Genomic DNA, 17,357 nt, shown 5'->3' with positions numbered 1-17,357 from the left:
TAGCCTAGGTCAGATCGGTCTATGTGGCTCAGCGCTTAACGCACCATACCGTGCTACCAATCCTAGAACACAATGCAACTTAACGCAACGCAGTAGTAGCAGGAATTCCTCATCTGCCTTCTGAACAACGCACCCTCCCCCACCCTCCAGATTGTCCACTATGTCCCTGGTGCGATGAAACATTGAGGCCTGATCACAACCGGTCGTAAAGAATCTCGAGGCGTGAAAAATAATTGACGTGTGGTATTCGCGTTCCAGTCGCCCGGCCCCCTAACACCGCGCATCTCTCTAGCTATTTCGTAGAAACTCTTTTTTTAACTGACATTGCTTCCTCCCATCCTAATGCCTCATGCGGAAACATGAATCGTGAAGTTAAAAACTGCGTTCTTCTGGTGTACAAAAAGAAAAAAAAAAAAAAAAAGAAATGCAACGAGGTATGCAACGGAAATATTGAAAACAAAAAGCACCGCGGATGATATAAACCATATGCCAACGATCCTATGGCAAGAGGCGTCTAGAGAAAAAGAAAATCAGAAAATAAAAGGGCAACTGGCAACCCTTGAAAAAAAATCATTCCGTCTGGTGCGTAACTCATGCGAAATGCCATGCGTGATAGTATTATCCCGTGCTATAAATCCTCCGCACTCATACCCAAGTTCCGAGTATAATGTTTCGTTTTGATTGGTAACAAAACTGTACCTATGGCCGATCGTATGCTTAGGATCGGTCTGTATCATGTAGTCGCAAAATGATTGGTAGGCATCGACCTCGGAGATCTATAAAGGCGCAACTAGGGACATTTCGGATTATAGTTCGCATTCGCTTCTGTGACATTGGCATATAGATCTATGCTTGTCGGTAGTATTCGTAGTGATGTGTCATATGCCAAAAGAAGTTGTACAAAGTAACTTCTTCCTTCTTTCCACGTGTGGTATATGGCATAGGGTCACCTCTAATCAGAGGTAATAAGGTTATGGTGTTCTGCCCAAGAATATTGCTTTTCCGCGCCAAAATACAGGTTGGATTATATTTGTAATCCTTATCCTAGTTTCACTTTCTTTTCCTCCTTTACTCCCCCCTCCCCTGAGATCAGATGTCAGCGGCCCAATAGAAATGTCACAAACACTAATTCCAAAATTAGGACCGGTCTTTTGTTGGAAATCAGCGTTACTATGGCTGGAATTGACCACCTGGTACCGGCTGGCCCCAATAAGGATATGAAAGCCTGTTGTTGCGGTTGTCGTCAGGGTCTTCAAATATGGGGTTGAAATCAGTATGCATCGTTGTTGTCAGTCCTTGGCCCCCATGTACGTTCATAGGTGCTTGGTGGCCTTGGTATAGCCCCGTCACGTTCTCAAGAGCGTACATATTTTGATGGCCGGTCTGGCTGTACTGAGCAACGTTAGGCCCGAAGGAGAATTCATGATTTGCGTTATTTGTCGGCAATACCATCGATTGTATTGTATTCGACGCTAACATCATGTTCTCGTGACTAGGATCGGGGGGTGTTATCGGCTCGTCTCTTGTATGGGTAGGAAGAGAATACTGCATCCCCTCGTAGACGACATTTTGCATTTGTCCCTGAAGGTGATTACTGCTGTTGCCCGGTGTGAATATAGGGCCCGGGTTTTGTCGACCTAGAATCGCCCTCTTGCTTGCTGCCGCTTTCTTCCCACCCTTGCGACCGGACACGGCGCGCGCTGAAGTATGGGCGTTCGTCCGCGAGGCGTTTCTGGACTTGGCGCGACGATTAGAAGTTCCCTTACTGCGGTAGCGCGTCGTACTTTGTACGCCATCTACAGCCCATTCCTCTAGAACCCATTGTGATATCTTTTTTGCCTCTCCCGACCCATTTAGAGGGTCATCGGAACTCGCTTTTCGTTCGCGTCTGACAAAGGCCTTTTTTTGTTGGAAAGGATTAGTTAGTCGCAAATTCAGCTAGTAATTAAAATTCCCGTAAAGATTATCACCGAAAGCAAGAGTATACTTAGGTAGGTACGTGCCGTCATAATATCATGCGCGGAAATCAGGGCGGAACTTACATGGTTCATGCTGAGATTATGCCGGATACTATTCTGCCATCCATTGCGTTTGTTCCCCTTGTCTGTCTTTTCCTTGTCCGTGTTCTCACGAAACCACTGATAGATCTCCTGTAGCGTCATCGCGCGTGTGCGCCGGCTCATGAAAGCCTGATGGATTAGTTGCGCATAAGGGCCATCTGCCTTCTCTGACTCTTGCTCGTTCTCCTCGAGCCCCTGGCCGACATGTTGTGAAGCTTCATCTTGGCTATAGGAGCTGTATGATGTATCTAGTCCATTTTCTGCCTGAGGTGATTCGCTTTGGATTACAAGAGCCTGGTTAGGCTCTGTGTGGCTGCTGGTAATGGATGATACCTCGGGTTGTGACATAGAACTTGTAGCCAAGTCGACTGAAGAAAAACTGGGGTTCTCATACGCGGATGTAGCCATCTGGGAATGGAGCTGTTGCTCATGCTTCAACTGGTGGCAGCCTCTAAAGTTATAACCGGACATGTGATCTGATTCCTTAAGAAATGTCTGGTGGATGTTAATGTGCTGGGCTTCTTGGGGCGACCAGCTCCTTGGACTAGCAACTGAAGAGTGTCCGGAACAAGACGCAAGGGGTTGAATACCGCGAGCACCACTAGTAGGTGATCCTTGATAGGAATAATTATCGAATTCTTCTTCACAAGTAGTAGAAGGTGGTGTTGGCCATATACCCTGTGGCGAGGAACTAGCTGAGTGAATCTGGGAGTGCTGGTAAGCCGGAATTGACGTATTGATTGTCATGGGGAATAAAGCGGAAGATGGGGGCTGCGGTTGGGCGTGGTGGCCTACTTCCGCAACCTGTGGAGCCGGAGAGGGAATATAGTAGGAGTCTGCACTGGGGAGATCCGCCGAGTTACCGGTTGATTGTGTTGCGCAGTTTCGTCTTTGATTAGTTACTGGATTGCAAGACGGTAAGCAGTCGACGGGCAAGCCGTCAGGGAATCTTTGTTGCATTCCGGCGAGTCCAAGACGCTGTCGACTAAGAAAGTCAGACTTCGCTCACGGTGCCGCGACCACCAACGAAGCGAGAAACAAACCAATGCAGAAGTAGTTGGGGATGCGAATATGGGTTGAATGTAAGTATGCTTTCCAAATGGATTACAAACTTAAGTATAGACGATGTGAGAAGGATGATAAGTAGTAAGTAGGAGGTAAAAGAAGGAAACTTGATGTATGTGGAGGAGATGGGAGAGGTACGGAGGTAGATATGTGTTTAAGTGCGTACCTTGGGAGGTATGTAAGTATGCGTATAAGTAAAGTGTAAGGTTGTTGTTGAATTTTCTTGCTATGCAGGCAAGTTGAAGGAATGATGTACGGATGTTGTATGGAGGTTGTATGGAGTATGGAACTCAATTCTATGCAAGATCAATGGGCACTTTGGAAGTCAACGTACCTAAGGTACATATGTACGTACTAGATGTAGCTGAAGAGATACCTGAGGTAGAAGTAGAGGTAGAGGTAGAAGTACAGTACGTAAAGGTACGTAAATAGGTACGGTACTAGGAAGAAGGATGGTCTGGGGTGGGAAATCGTACTTTCATCAACATGAGATTAAGAATTATGTACTTAATGACGGACCCATAAGAACCCTGGTAACTACAGATAATCCAGTAGATCCCAGGCGGTGGCACCTGGCTGGTTACCTAGGACATGTACTCTGGTACCTACGTGTATGCAAGTTGGTACTTGCATCCGTGGAATAGTGGAAGTATAGACCAAGTAGAGATGATTTGGAAAGCCCTAGTCGTTCCCTCTAATCTAGGAAAAGGGGGTACGTACCTGCTACTAGCTTGTTGACAAGGAAGGAGAGAGCTCACAAGACGACCCTAGTTCAAAGTTGAGCTGGCCAATGCAAAAAGGATCAGTGACGTGTGTGGGTCCCTAACGGTGTAAACTGTTCTGTCTTCCTGTCAAATGAGCGTTAAATAATTTTCTAAGTAAAAGTCTTTGGAGCTAGAACCACCTGGGTAAGTTGCCTGGGTAAAGTTGGGCAAAAGATGAGATAGACCAAAATGGGGCGCCGGTCAAGACAACTTTGCGTTCCCACAACACCGGGCTATTGTAGCTATTGTATGTCAGAAGATGACAAGACTATTAAAGATATTTTGAACTGATCTGTAACCTGCCAACGCACTATCTGGCTGCCCTCTTCGCCGGCAAATCCTTCTCCGGATTTCTAGAAATTCCTAATTAATGTTTATTATTATTTCTCTCTCCCCCTTCTTCTCACCTACATTAGTTACAACTTAGCTTGATGGGAGACTTAATGAGCTTTGTGGTATGTAAAATGCTGTCTGTACGTATCCCAAATATTTCCATATATCGTATACAATCGTGTATTCGTATATTATATATGCGTATTTAGTATGCGTCAGCACATATGTGTGCGTACTTGTATGCATGTGTGCTTCCTATACATATAACTACATACATTTGCATGCATACAGCGTGTTTATCCTTGTGCAAACGGAATTGTGTTTCGTGTGTCTAATGTAGAGGTCGTCCACGGCGTGGCTATCGGGGATTTGTTGCGCGTCAGGGGTATTAGCAAGTTAAACAAGCTATGACACATCTATAATAGATATCATCTTAGAAGAATTTACTATTCGCAACGACTAACCTTAACGGAACAGAGAAGAAGTCGGGAATTTAATACTGACTTCGAGAGTAGGAAGAGATAAAATAAAAATAACCTTCTAATTAATCGACTTCTAAATAATGGTATTGTGTAGGTGGCAACGTAAGCCGTCATGAAGACACTGTGCGCAGAATAGCAACGGAATTAGGGCTCTCTTCCCGCGTCCGGATACTTGCATCGTGAGTAAATATTAGTAGATTCGCCAAATAGAACCAATCATTATTTGAATCTCGCTGTCTCCGGCGGGATCGCCCTTTGCAGCCTTATTAAAAAAAGATTCTGAAACTGTCTTGAAGAAGAGCCCCCCCCTAGCCATCTCTGCCGCATGCATGTCATCGCAACGACCCCTTCTAGAATTTCGATCGAAGCTTTAATTTGCAAGGGTTCCTAGATCGTTCGCTCATAGAAAGCTTCCAAGAGTGTCTCGGGCTGTAAAAGACAATGGCTAAGTCGGCAAGGAGTCCCTTAAATTAATTCCTCACTTTCACTTATAATTCACTATGCGTTCACTCTAAATGTAGCATACAGTGGAACATCCTCACGGGGATGAATCCGAACTTCACAGCAGGCCAAAGCTCCATCTCTTTACCCTTAACATGTCTCTGATAACCCCCCCTAAATAGAATTCCGTCTTCTAACCGGAGTCCCTTATAACGCAACTAGGTTAAGGAATTAAGGTAGCTCTCCGTGAGTCGTACTACCAAGACTAAGGTGATTTGCACTTCTCCGATGCATTTCCACAATGCAATGAATATTTGCAAATTACTTGCCAATGCCATTCCCATATAATACCCAAATATCGTCCTATGATATTAGGTTAGGTGATTGGTACAAACCCATACTGTATAGTGGCGTAAAGTAGAATCGCTTGCGTTTGCCATTGAGAAACTGTTGACAAATGGTGGCTGGGTTCTTCACTTCCGATAATAGATCTATATGACATATCAGTATTTATCACAATGTGGTCAAGTATAAAGGTACGTACCTTCTTAAACTGGAAATGAAGTTGAAGAATTCCCTAGACATAATATATTAGATACGGCCTATACTGGGGGTAGTTCAAGAAAAGCAGGGGTGGAAATGTGCATGAGCCGAGGAGAAGTAATTCGAAACCCACGCGCAAGGCGATATTGCTAGGCGTGGCTTGGGATAGGCAAATTAGAGGCTGTCAGATGAAAACCGAAAAACCAGCGTTTGCCACCCCTAAAAAGTCCGGCTATCACAGTTTGGTGATTTTTAGACACGTGATATAGAAGCATATCACTACAAGCCTACAGCCTACGACGTAGGAAAATTAAAAGGAAGTAGTGTGACATAACATACCTTGTCGAAGCTACTCTTAAATCCGCGATCCTTCTTTGCGCTATAGTCCCATTCCCGGTCGACAATGCGAAAGGCAATATCTTCGTATGGCGGCCCAGCAATAAAACGAATCAAGCAGGTATCTTCTTCCCCTGCCGGCGCAAAAGATTCGCCTCTCCTTCTTCCGTGCTCACGAATGATCTTGAATGTGGGTGCTTTCGTCTTGTCGATGAGATCAGGATAGAATATGTTGAATTTATAACCTTGAACTACTTTTGGAGGCGGGTTATCGTGGTCATAATGCGTCTGATTGTACTTATTCCACTCGTATCCCATCTGCACTCGATTGAAATACCGCGGTTTACGAGGCCTGTATTTATCTGCCCACTGCGGTTTCGTACCACTTGGAACTGTCTCTTCAGCTGTGAATATCTCCTCATTCTCGCTGATCCCTCGAGCAACTTCTCGCTCATATAGAGCCTTGGTAGCTTGGGAGAAGTCTTCATTTTCGCTCGTCGCGAATCTGGCAGTACCAGGAGGTGGTGCGCTGGTCGGGTTACTGGTAGCCGAGACAAATGCCGCATTAGGTTTTGACTTTGGAGCAGAAGTCGTCGCTATCTCTTTTGATCCAGCATGAGCGGTACTCCCAGATGATTCGGATTCTGTGAGCTCTTTTGCCTTTTCAGGATCCTGATCCCCCAATAACTTTATTCTACTTTCTCTAATTTCCTCGCAGATGTTCTTAAGCTTAGCTTTTGCTTTAAAGATTTGCAAGCTCTTGAGTAGTTGTTCCCAGTAATCTGTGTCCATGACCTCATCCGAACGCAGCTTGGCCTGTATCTGGCCTTCTAGCTTCTCTAACTGCTCGAGATTCTTGGGACCCAGTATTTTATCCACGTCGGCGCTGACAGAATTGACAACGCGCTCCTCAGGACCCATAGGTTTAAGCCGCTGTCTTCTATCGGTGCAAAGCGTCTGCAGTGCCTTCCAGTATGCTTGATTCCTCTTATTCGTTTCAAGAGTCAGGTACGGCGTAATATCAGCATCTAGTTCGTCAAGAGCAGACTCCTTCAGCCCTTCTATAACGGTGCTAGGTGGAGGCACATCAATATTAGCGTCGGCATCGTCATCGTCAAATACATCGCGGTCCGTATCGATATATCGTAGATTGAATGCAAGGAGATCGATAGGTTTTGCTCGTCCTTCTCTAACGCGAATATCTGCCTTCTTCTTGGCCTGTTTTAGAACGAACTTGTCTTCATCTGCGACGAATTGTTGAGATTGCTCATCTTGACTAAGCCAATTTTGGGTGGTAGAATTCGTCGGTTTGTTCGAGGTCGGTCGCGATGGCTTGGTGATTCTATTATTGAGATCTCGTCTAGGAGATGTGATATCGCGACGAGGGGGTGACTTACGGCCATTAATCATAGCACGTCGTCCGGGATCCATCCTTCCAAATTTATTGACCTGATCTATTGAACAGTACGGGGGTATATGTAGAATAGAATATGGATGATGGGGTATTTGTTGTATTCTCAATGTTGTAAGACTGTACTGCACGTATGCATCAGCATCAGCATCAAGACTTTAGCTGTTTGGTGATGAATCCACTCTTATCTGCTTATCCGCTAGTTAAATTACATAAGCTTTTAAGTATATCTGCTGACTCATCCAACTCCTGCCAGACCAGACCACCTTTCCCCCCTTTTTTTTTCTGAAAACACCTTTTTGCAGTGGGGCCGGACAACCGTTTCTTTCAAACGGAACCACCGAGAACCCGGAATATCTATACATGCCGCACCGAACTATGCCGGGCTGCATCCGCTTACACCGGTCTATCCTGGTAGCATTGAATCACCGTTCTTAATCCCAGTCAATATCAGCTAGGGCGGATAGTAAAATCAGCTTTAGCCTAACTAAAGTCCGGCGAAGACTCGTTGCTATAAGTAAACATCATATCATGCAGCGTCAAAGGAAAGAACCCCCTTCTTAGGTAGAGACGTGGATATTGAGTCGGGTCAGTGAGGACGAGGGCATCGGAAAAGAAACTAAGCATATACTAGACTAGGAAGTTATTAGTTCTGCTTTTTCAAGATGACTGATGACCGGAGTGTATTGCTAACTATCTAAGTACCGGTACGCAGCAAAACGATTGTATTTGACTTCCCAAAAAGCTAACCTAGGTCGTAAGTAATGAGAAAAAAAACTCAAGTTAAAATTCTAATCGGATCTTGTAAATCTTTTCATCAATCGCAATTCAGAGAGTAGCAGGGTTGATTCCCTGGGCATTGATAGTATCCATCCAGAAAATGCAGCCATCCTTAACATCTGTCCAAGCTTTACCGATTTCCTCGACATCCTCTTTAGACAACTTAACCTGCTTCAGCAATTCCACGTCGCAAAGTATAACTTCGAGCCTGTCCGCCATCTTTGTCACGACACTCTCCATCCCCTCTGCGGCGTCAAGCACATTCTTAAACAGTGGACGAATAGTTCCGAGGCCTTCATACGCCACGTTCAAGTCCCTCTTTGTGTTCTGAAGAACACCAATGAGCGCAATGATATCCGCCAGTTTTAAGCTATCAATGACGCCCGCGATAGTCGCAGCTGTCGCTGTCGCACCTAGACCTAGGGCCTCCACAGTGGTGAGTGCGATGGAAACAGGGCCGAGGAAGGCGAAACCAGCGAGGAGAATGGCAGTCGCAAACGTCATCGCGAAAACATCAGCGATAAGGCCGATTATAAGGTTGCGCCTCTCTTTCTTCAGCTCATCGATGTTTTGGTCGACCTCTTCCAGCTTCTCTTTGATCTGTTCTAGGTTAGCCTGTACCTGCTTGAGGACGAAGGCGTAGTCCGCCGATGACGCCCGGAACTTGCCAGCCGCGGTGCTCGCAGCCTTTTGGCCGTAGCGCGCTGACTGCAAGCTAGAAGACACGAAGATATCGATTCGCAGTTCTCCGCTCTTGACATTCCGAGCACGTGTCTCCTGCAGCAGCGAGGTGGTGTACATGTTAAGGATTACCGGGTATTCATTGGATATCATATCGACATATTGGCTCCGCAGGCGGCTGACAACGTCGAGGAGGGAAGACTTCTCGATTTGATTGGTATCCCAGTATCCCACAATGCCCGAAAGATACGGCGACTTCAACAACTTCTCTATTTCGGCGAAGAAGCTCTTCGCCTTTTCTGCCTGGCTCGTTATGGCTGTGTCAAGTTTACCTGGCGCTGTAAGTGCTTCTACTACCCTAGCCTCGATTTCAGATGCGGGGGCGATTGGGGATCTCCTTTGCACTACTAGATCCACGGAGTGAGAGTTTACTACATCTTTGGGGGGGCTGGTATCTATGCCCCTGCTGGCGAGGATGTCAAGAATTTCGTTGCTTTCCTCCTGAACGTTTGTCCATTCCACGTCAAGGAGCGACTCGTATATGGTAATGTCTTCCCTAATATGTCCTTGAATTGTGGTGAGGAGTTTGTGCACCACCCCTAGGCAGCTATTGATCGTCTGTACCATCTCTATCCAAGTAGTGTTATGACCATCGATAATATTTCCTTTAGATATGAGGTCCATGAGCCCGTTGATGGAGCTGCTGATATCTCGCAGCCGCCTGCTCAGATCCCTCTGTTTTTCATCTTCTCTCACGGCTTTGTATGCGAGAATGGCGCCCCGACCACCCAGCGAGATACACGAAGGAATATCGATATCCTGAATCTGCTTATTTGCAGAAGTTGTGGCCGATGCTGCGATGGCTTTCAAGTAGTTAATCTCGCGGTTGAGATATTCCTGGTAGTCTGTGGCCGCGTGGTTCACGTCGTTGAAAGCAGTATTGGCCCGGGCAGCATACATTTGGGCTTTGGTGCAGTTATCAATTGCTGTCTCCAGTAGGGTATTCTTGAGCTTGTCAATCTCCTCTTTGCCTCCATTAGCCTTCTTGTAGCGGTCCAGGAGGTCCTGGATGTCCTGGCACATGTACATAGTCTTGTAGAGCATTCCGATTACAACAGGCGCTGCTGTATTTATGCAGTTTTCAATAGCAGTAGGGTCGCTAGTCCCGGTGATTCCAACAACATTTCCGATTATATTGGAAAGAGACGTCCTGCATAGAGCGGAATTATTGAAAAGGGCCGCAGCGTTCTTAATGCCACGGGTATCATACCAAATGCTGGATGTTATCTTGTCTAGCATGAGGCTGTCTGTCTTTCGCATCACGATGCTAAGCGCATCTTCCATGAGGTTTTCATACTTGTCGAGTTTGTCATGAGATAGGGCGTCTCGGGCAAGTTCAACAGTGGCATAGAAAAGAGCATCCAGATTTTCATTGGTTGCAATGGAAACAGTCTTGGCTAACTTCGTCCGGTATTGCGACTTTGCGACTGTTAGCTCATCAGGGATAATAATGCCTTGCTTGTTCAGGACGTCCAAGTAGGTGAAAGCAGCCCTAGAAATATTTTTGGTGATGTCTAGCCCAGCATCGATGGAAGAAGTGTCATCGAGGAGTTTTTCCCCTAACAAGAAGGCTGTAACATCATCCATGGCGCCTAGAGCGTCGGCTTGGTTGCCCATCCCCCCCCAGAATCTGTTTAGGTTGGTGTATAGCCTATCAAGTTCGGTAAAGTTCGCGACCACCGAAGCAAGTTGCGAAATAGCCACGTTGGTGACCCTAATCTGCGATTGCGTCTGAAACATCTGATTTTTTAGTTCCGTTATCTTGACGGACAAGATTATCGTAGAGACAAGACCTCCGACGAAAAGGGCACCGGCGGCAATGGCATAGGGAGCGCCGACTCCAGTGGCGACTAGCAGCACCCCGGTAACCAATCCTAACAAGATCAGCTAAGAGACATAACAGTGAAGGGAATTGGTAATCGTCAGAAGTTAGTTCAATGAGAGACAAGCTTATACTTACCTAATAACGTCAATGCCACCGAACCCCAAAATGCAGCATTAAGCTTACTCAGTGCATCTTTTTGGACATCAAGTGTGTTGTTCAGAGCCAACAACTTATCCTTGAGTAACTGTAACTGAATTTCTAGCTGAGACTTGACGTCCTGGAGCTGAGCAGTCATGATATTGACGGCATTATTAGTATTCAGGATGGACCTGTTCAAGATCATTGACCACACCTTGGCGTGGTTGACAAAGCGTTTACCAGACTCGATAGCTTGCTCTCTTTTCTTGTCGTCCGGCTCCAAGGCCCATTTGTCGGCAGTTTCCCTAAGGTTATCTAAGTAGAATGTATGGGCTATCGAAAAGGCATTGATCTTATTCACAAGGGGGTATAACGTCGTTTGCGTTTCAATATACCTTTCCTTTAGCGTACGGGTCAAAACTCGGAGATCCAACACCACGCCTGGCGACGCAACGCCGAGATTAGTGACACCGTCCTGGCGAACCCACTTAGACCACTTCACTGCAGGGTCTGTACCGTCACTTGGAGGGTCCTGGAGGTATCTCTTGTACAAGTAGCCATCAGATCGCACGGTGACAGGTCCGAGGTCTGTCGCCGTGAACTCGGATGTGGATTCAATGGGCGTCTTATCTGCTATAGTATACGTGCCCGCCTCAAAGTTGACCTTCAAGCTCCAGGTGTTGTTCTGGTCGTCGAGAGCCACGATGCTGTTGCTCCAGTAAGCCATCCGGGACCACATTGGCGGCGCACTCGGATCGTCTTTTCCCTTTATGTACGAAATGGTATTCCACGTGTTGGACCCATAGATATCATCCTTGGCTAGAACCTGAATAGAGCTATCTTGGTTAAGGATCAAGAGTTCGAATCCGACTTCTCTTCTTGTAGGGTTAAGCTTAGCAAAGGGAATCACATCTCGAAGGTCGTCGGCGGGGAAGACACTGTCCCCGATCCTCTCCCAATCATTCCTGTACAACTTGGGCCAGTTACCAACAGACTGCGTAAGGGTAGATTCATGGGGAAATATGTGTCTCTTCCGCCAAACCGCGGTTCCCACCGAAAGATAGAAGTCACCTTTGTAGGGAAAGAAGTGGATATTGGAGTCGGCCGACAGGTTGGCATCGGTGGGGAAGGCAGCAAAGGATTTCCAGACATCTTTGGTTCCAGATTTTGCTAAAAGATCTAGCTGGGTGTCTAGATATACGATCTGCTTATTCTTCAAACCAATGACAGGCACAGTGTTTAGCGTAGCAGAGAAATCTTCCAAGTATGGCTTATTCTGATAATTTACTTTAATTAGTAGAAAGTATCTGCTAAGGTAATAGGTCTCAACTCACCAAGACTTCGTTGAAGTTATCGACAATTGGCTCGATAGAGAAAGCCATATCACTCAAGCTTTCATACTGGCTACCGAGGCCACTTTCCTTATTAGCAGACATAGTGGTAATCAACGCCTGCACATCGGGTGGAAGCCAGGGATCTCGAAGAGTAGCTTCGTTAGAAGTTCTACGGGCTGGATGTTCTCCCGATTCTTTAAGGGTATGGTTGAACCCCAAATAGGATGCGGAGGGAGTACATTTGGTTCTAGATTTGGGTCCATTTGGGCTTGGGATAGAGCGTAGCTTAGCTAACGTGCTATCAACCAGAGAAATCGTACTTTTGACAGCAGACATCGCCTAGGAAGTATCGTCAGAGACATTTTCTTTACGAATGAACGTTCATACTTACCATAGCCTTGGCATCCTTGGCATCCTTAGCTTCTTTCGAGTTGGTGACCTTGTTATCTGTAGCCTTGATCTCAGAATGAACGAAATTATTCAAAGAGTCTGCCGTAGCAAGGGCATATCCGAGAGAATCCATGATTCTAGACGATAAAGGGTAAAATACCAAGTCTTAGAGTAAAAGTGAGAAAGCTAATGAAGCAATATAGAGAGTTGGCAGTGTCCTTGAGTTTCTTCTGCCATAAGTTTGAGAGTTAGGGAGGCTTCTAGGGGCTTTTATAGAAAAACTACATCTTCTAGAATGCAAGACTTTGCGAGTAACTCACCGAATAGCATATCGCTTCTTAGTTCGCCATCCGCTTTGGAATCCAAGTCTGGCTAATGTTAGCGATCTTCCATACCACGACGACCATACCAGATGCCCGATGCAAAATATGAACCATGTCGAGGTCTATATGATGCAGTCATCATGTAGCGCAAGGAACCTTTGCAGGAACCCATGGAGGCCGAGATGAACGCAAGAGTAGAGTAAGTAACCGGTCTGCAGGCGCTAATCTTGACTGAATACTGGCAGAATTCTTATGAATTATAGCGATAATCCCCCCCTATGCATCCGGCCACACATGCTTCAGCCCTCATATTTCACGTAGAGACCAAACAGGCCTTTGAGGGTCATAGTTGACTTGGAAGTGAATTCTCCCCTCGTTCAGGCTAGGTCGGTCAGACTTGCATCGCATACCGTCGCAAAAAGAACATTTCTCAACCCTGAATAGACACGTCATAAATATTCTATGCGTATCAGCTACAGAGCTCGAGAAGGAAAGTTTTCTCATATCCTAGGTTATCGTAGGTGTTAAGGAACGCACCTTTGTGTATTACATTGCAGAATATTAGTAGCCTATTTATATTGTAACATAGCCGATATATACTGATGAAGATGTTAAAGAAGGTAGTATTGATAAAATTACTGATGATCCGATTGGTTGTACTGAGATGGTGAGAAGGAGGCTTGCATTAGTAATGAGTGATTATATGAAAAAAAGAGATTTTAGGTCACTTGACAGGGATAGACAGGTACCTATCTTACAGTTTTAAAGTCACTTGATAGGACAGATGGAAAAATCTGACAATTAATCTATAGTTATGCTTGCTTTTTGAGTTCGGCTTTTCCTACCCTAATGATTACGTTACGTAGGTAGGTACCTATTCGTATCGTCGTATCACTTGGATTTCCCTTTAAGCCCTCTTACACTAATACGATATCAAAATGACATCTTTTTCTTATTCCTCCTCATAAAATATTACGTCGCGGTAGCCTAGGTAAGCCAGAAATATGAGCGCAACAATGCGAAGAAATCTCATCTGTATTTTATCAGTATAGTAACGTAATAGGGGGAACCTTTTGAGTCTCACGAAATATTCCTTATATTCCACCGTTTTTGTTGGTCCACCTCGAGGCTCTTCCCGAGGCTCTTCGCGGGGCTCCTCTTCGCTCTGCGTTCTTGGCAAGGCGTTGTTGGCATTCCTCTGGTTGGCCTGTACACGTTGGACGTGGTCATTCTGTAGGAGTTCAAGGCTCACTTGAAACAGTGACGCAACTCGCACCGACTCTTCCATCTGCACTTTCATAGCGGCAATGTGCTTATTTATAGCCCCCATATGATCACTGACGATATCGAGATTCTTGTCCTGGATATAGGAGCGAATGTTCTCCAGCTGTTCGCAGTGGGCCTCTGTACACTTCTGAGTGGCGATGATAAACTTTACGAGGACCTCGATGGTTTCTATCCCATCGCCATCGGAAAACCGGACACGACGGCTCCTGCGATGGTAACGGTGCATCCGATCTTGGATATCCGCTAGCGTCGCCTAAACATCGCGAACTCTTATTAGCAAGTGGCAATACAGATATGAAAAGTTGCCAGAAAATAAAATCTCGAGCTGGCCCCTGTAAGATGTGGATATATATACTTACACTAATTGAAGCGATGCTGTCGGGTTCTACATCGCTGTCATTAGACGAGGTAGAGGAATGCCCTGATATTCCCTAGCAACGAGATCAGTTAAATTAGACGTCCTTTAGAAACAAGTGTATATTACAAGCCAACTTACAATTTGCCTTGTTTTGGAAGACATGTTATCTTAGATACGGCCAGTAGGTTGTACCTAAGCTTGCAACAGTTAGGAAGTCCTTATTGACCAACTTTAGAGGCCTCTTTTCCGGTTTGTTGTTTTTAGTAGATTTGAGATGTCGACGTTTAGAAAGAAAAAATAAAAGTAGAAGGACATAGTTAGATATATATAGAGGTCTTCTTGTAATACCTCAGGTATCGAAAGGAATATTTTCGTAGTGGCACTTGCAAGATGGTGTGTTGTTTTGAGGCCCGTGCTTCTTAAGTTCGTGAGTTGTAAACCTGTGAGTTTCTGCGAAGGTACCTCAGGTAAGTTGACAGGTGGATACGTACCTGACGGTCGTACTTTCACTTGCCATTGTTGACGTTTTATCCGCTAAATAATTCCACAGTCACGGAGCCGTGACAATGGTAACCTTCTTGAAATTATACATCATTGCCAGGACAGTTCTCTATGATTCAGTAACATGGTTTCCGTGGGGATGCTTACCATATCCACCCCCCCAATTCGAATTCCCCCTTCTTTGTATTAGGTACCTAATCTTTGTAGGTTATACCAAGGATTTCTTAGATGCTCTAGAACCCTAAGTTCATGCCCATACTCAACTTGTAGACTAATACACCAATAGCTACAAGATCGTATTAAGTAAACAGAAGACATTATTTAAAATTATATAAGTAATAAAGTTACTAGATCATGATGTATTGAATGTTGACATAATTCGCAAATTACTAAAACAAATCACTATATCTGTTGCCAGACCACTATCAGCATGTAAGGCTAGGATACATTGCAGAACCAAGACAACATGGGAGTAATTATTTGAAAGCATGTTATTAGTGAAAGGCCTCAATTCTTGAAAAGCTCTATCTTATTCTTCTCCGCCTCATCCCCGGGATATACACCCAGTAGCAGATCCCTGGTCGTAGAAATTAAAAGATTCTCCATAGCAGAGCATAAGGAGAAGTAAAGAGGAAGAACAGAAGAATGACAGGAACCATAACGACCATGGCTGTCACAAATTGTTCCTAAGATTAATTAGTTTACATATTTTCAAATAATCGGCATCGTTACTCACGTCTCTAGCAGGGCGTAGGATGATCTCGGGTCTCTCGTAACCCTTTCCTGGATAAAGATTGAAGCAGGTGGAGTCGTCCTCCACAATCCGACGGACCACTTGGCATTCATCAGTAATCTCCTTCAGCTTCATACCAATTTCCACAATTGCAGTGAAAGAGCCTTCCTTCAGTTGCTGATTTAGGTGGTTTGTAACTTCCTGGAGGCTTTGGTCAAGACGCTTAATGGCACGGCGATTTGCATACTGGTGCGAAGCGTACTCTTCTTCCTATAGGTTGAAATATCCATCAGCAACAACTCCGCTGAGTAAGTCCAACCTGAAAGACCACGGTGTGCTTGAAGTTGATAAGGGCGGGATGTTATATTTTGGGGAAATTTGTAAATACTAAAAGATATAGTGGGAATAAATGAAATGCGGACTTACGGTAAGGAGAGGAGGGCCAGAAACCTGGTGGTAGTGCCTATCACCAAGGCGGTAAATAGGACGAGGCTTCAAGCCAGACATCTGATTATACGATCTAGTCAATAAACTATAAAGGGTAAATTAAAAGAGGTAGGTATTGCTTACCTTGAGTCAGTCTACTCAGAAGAGTAACCCTTTATAGGAAGATACCGACTGAAGAAAGCTAAAATTGGTAGGTGTTAGATAGATAGAGTAATGTGGATGTTGAGACTTAATATCAAAATGGGGTTTGTTAAGAAAGAAATGACAATACTTACGAATCGCAATGCAGATATGGATGTGGAAGGGTTTTCTGATATTTTAGATATGTAGAAAAACTCAAAGATTCTTGGAGGCAAATCTTTATTTGGTCTCATGGAGATACATGAATCTGAAAGAGGGAGAAACTGATTCAACTTCAGATTGGACCATGATTTTATAATTAAATCATGAATTAGGTTACGGACCGAGGTACAAAATACCTGAGTCACTGACACTGTCACCGTAGGTAAGATTGATCTAGCGAGGTCCGTGACTATGTGGGCCGGAACAAAAGGTGTGCAGTAGGTAACCTTGCACCCCCTTTATTTCTTACACCATACCTCTGGCAGCTGGCCCGGCCAGTTGGACAATGACTTTTATGCCTCTAAGAACATTCTCACCTAGCAACCGCTGTCGAATTATCATTTTAAAGTCAGTACATATATTCTCTACTTAAGTATATTGAGTATGAACATGCGATAACCGATAAGAATAAAAATCACGCCAGAGCCCGACTTTGATATCTAAGTTAGTCATGGGGTTGAACTTATTTGATTGTTTTATAGTATGCGTAAATCTCTTGAATCCTACTGTTCTAACATAATACAGAATATAATTGTAGGCCATAATTGAAACAACATATACTACAAAGGTTAATGTGTCTATATTCATCTACCGCATTTTACTCTCCGGTGTATAAAACTTAGCAAGGTACCTCAATTCGAATTAGGACAGTGAAAATGACATAGCGAACTTCATCCATTCTGGAACAATTAGACAATGCATTGTTATTATTTTTCGTTGCCG

At 44.8% G+C, this 17,357-nt stretch overlaps 3 protein-coding genes across 3 annotated transcripts; all 3 read right to left on the bottom strand.

The window, feature by feature from the left end:
* Positions 1-1,170: 1,170 nt before the first annotated feature.
* GL218_07892 (uncharacterized protein) lies at positions 1,171-7,455 on the bottom strand (the record flags this gene model as incomplete). The annotated part of the gene is made up of 3 exons (XM_033584670.1): positions 1,171-1,899; positions 2,043-2,255; positions 6,028-7,455. 3 exons carry the CDS (start codon positions 7,453-7,455, stop codon positions 1,171-1,173), a joined length of 2,370 nt encoding a protein of 789 aa, XP_033441164.1.
* Positions 7,456-8,263: 808 nt separating this feature from the next.
* On the bottom strand, positions 8,264-12,776 carry GL218_07891 (uncharacterized protein; the record flags this gene model as incomplete). The annotated part of the gene is made up of 4 exons (XM_033584669.1): positions 8,264-10,830; positions 10,917-12,195; positions 12,254-12,592; positions 12,645-12,776. 4 exons carry the CDS (start codon positions 12,774-12,776, stop codon positions 8,264-8,266), a joined length of 4,317 nt encoding a protein of 1,438 aa, XP_033441167.1.
* A 1,142-nt stretch (positions 12,777-13,918) lies between these two features.
* Positions 13,919-14,773, bottom strand: GL218_07890 (uncharacterized protein; the record flags this gene model as incomplete). The annotated part of the gene is made up of 4 exons (XM_033584668.1): positions 13,919-13,999; positions 14,051-14,506; positions 14,613-14,684; positions 14,750-14,773. 4 exons carry the CDS (start codon positions 14,771-14,773, stop codon positions 13,919-13,921), a joined length of 633 nt encoding a protein of 210 aa, XP_033441166.1.
* Positions 14,774-17,357: the final 2,584 nt, after the last annotated feature.

The sequence above is a fragment of the Daldinia childiae genome (genome assembly GCF_008694065.1).
Source record: "Daldinia childiae strain JS-1345 chromosome Unknown Scaffold10, whole genome shotgun sequence".
Lineage (NCBI taxonomy): Eukaryota > Fungi > Ascomycota > Sordariomycetes > Xylariales > Hypoxylaceae > Daldinia > Daldinia childiae.
This window is presented reverse-complemented; position numbering and strand designations above follow the sequence as displayed.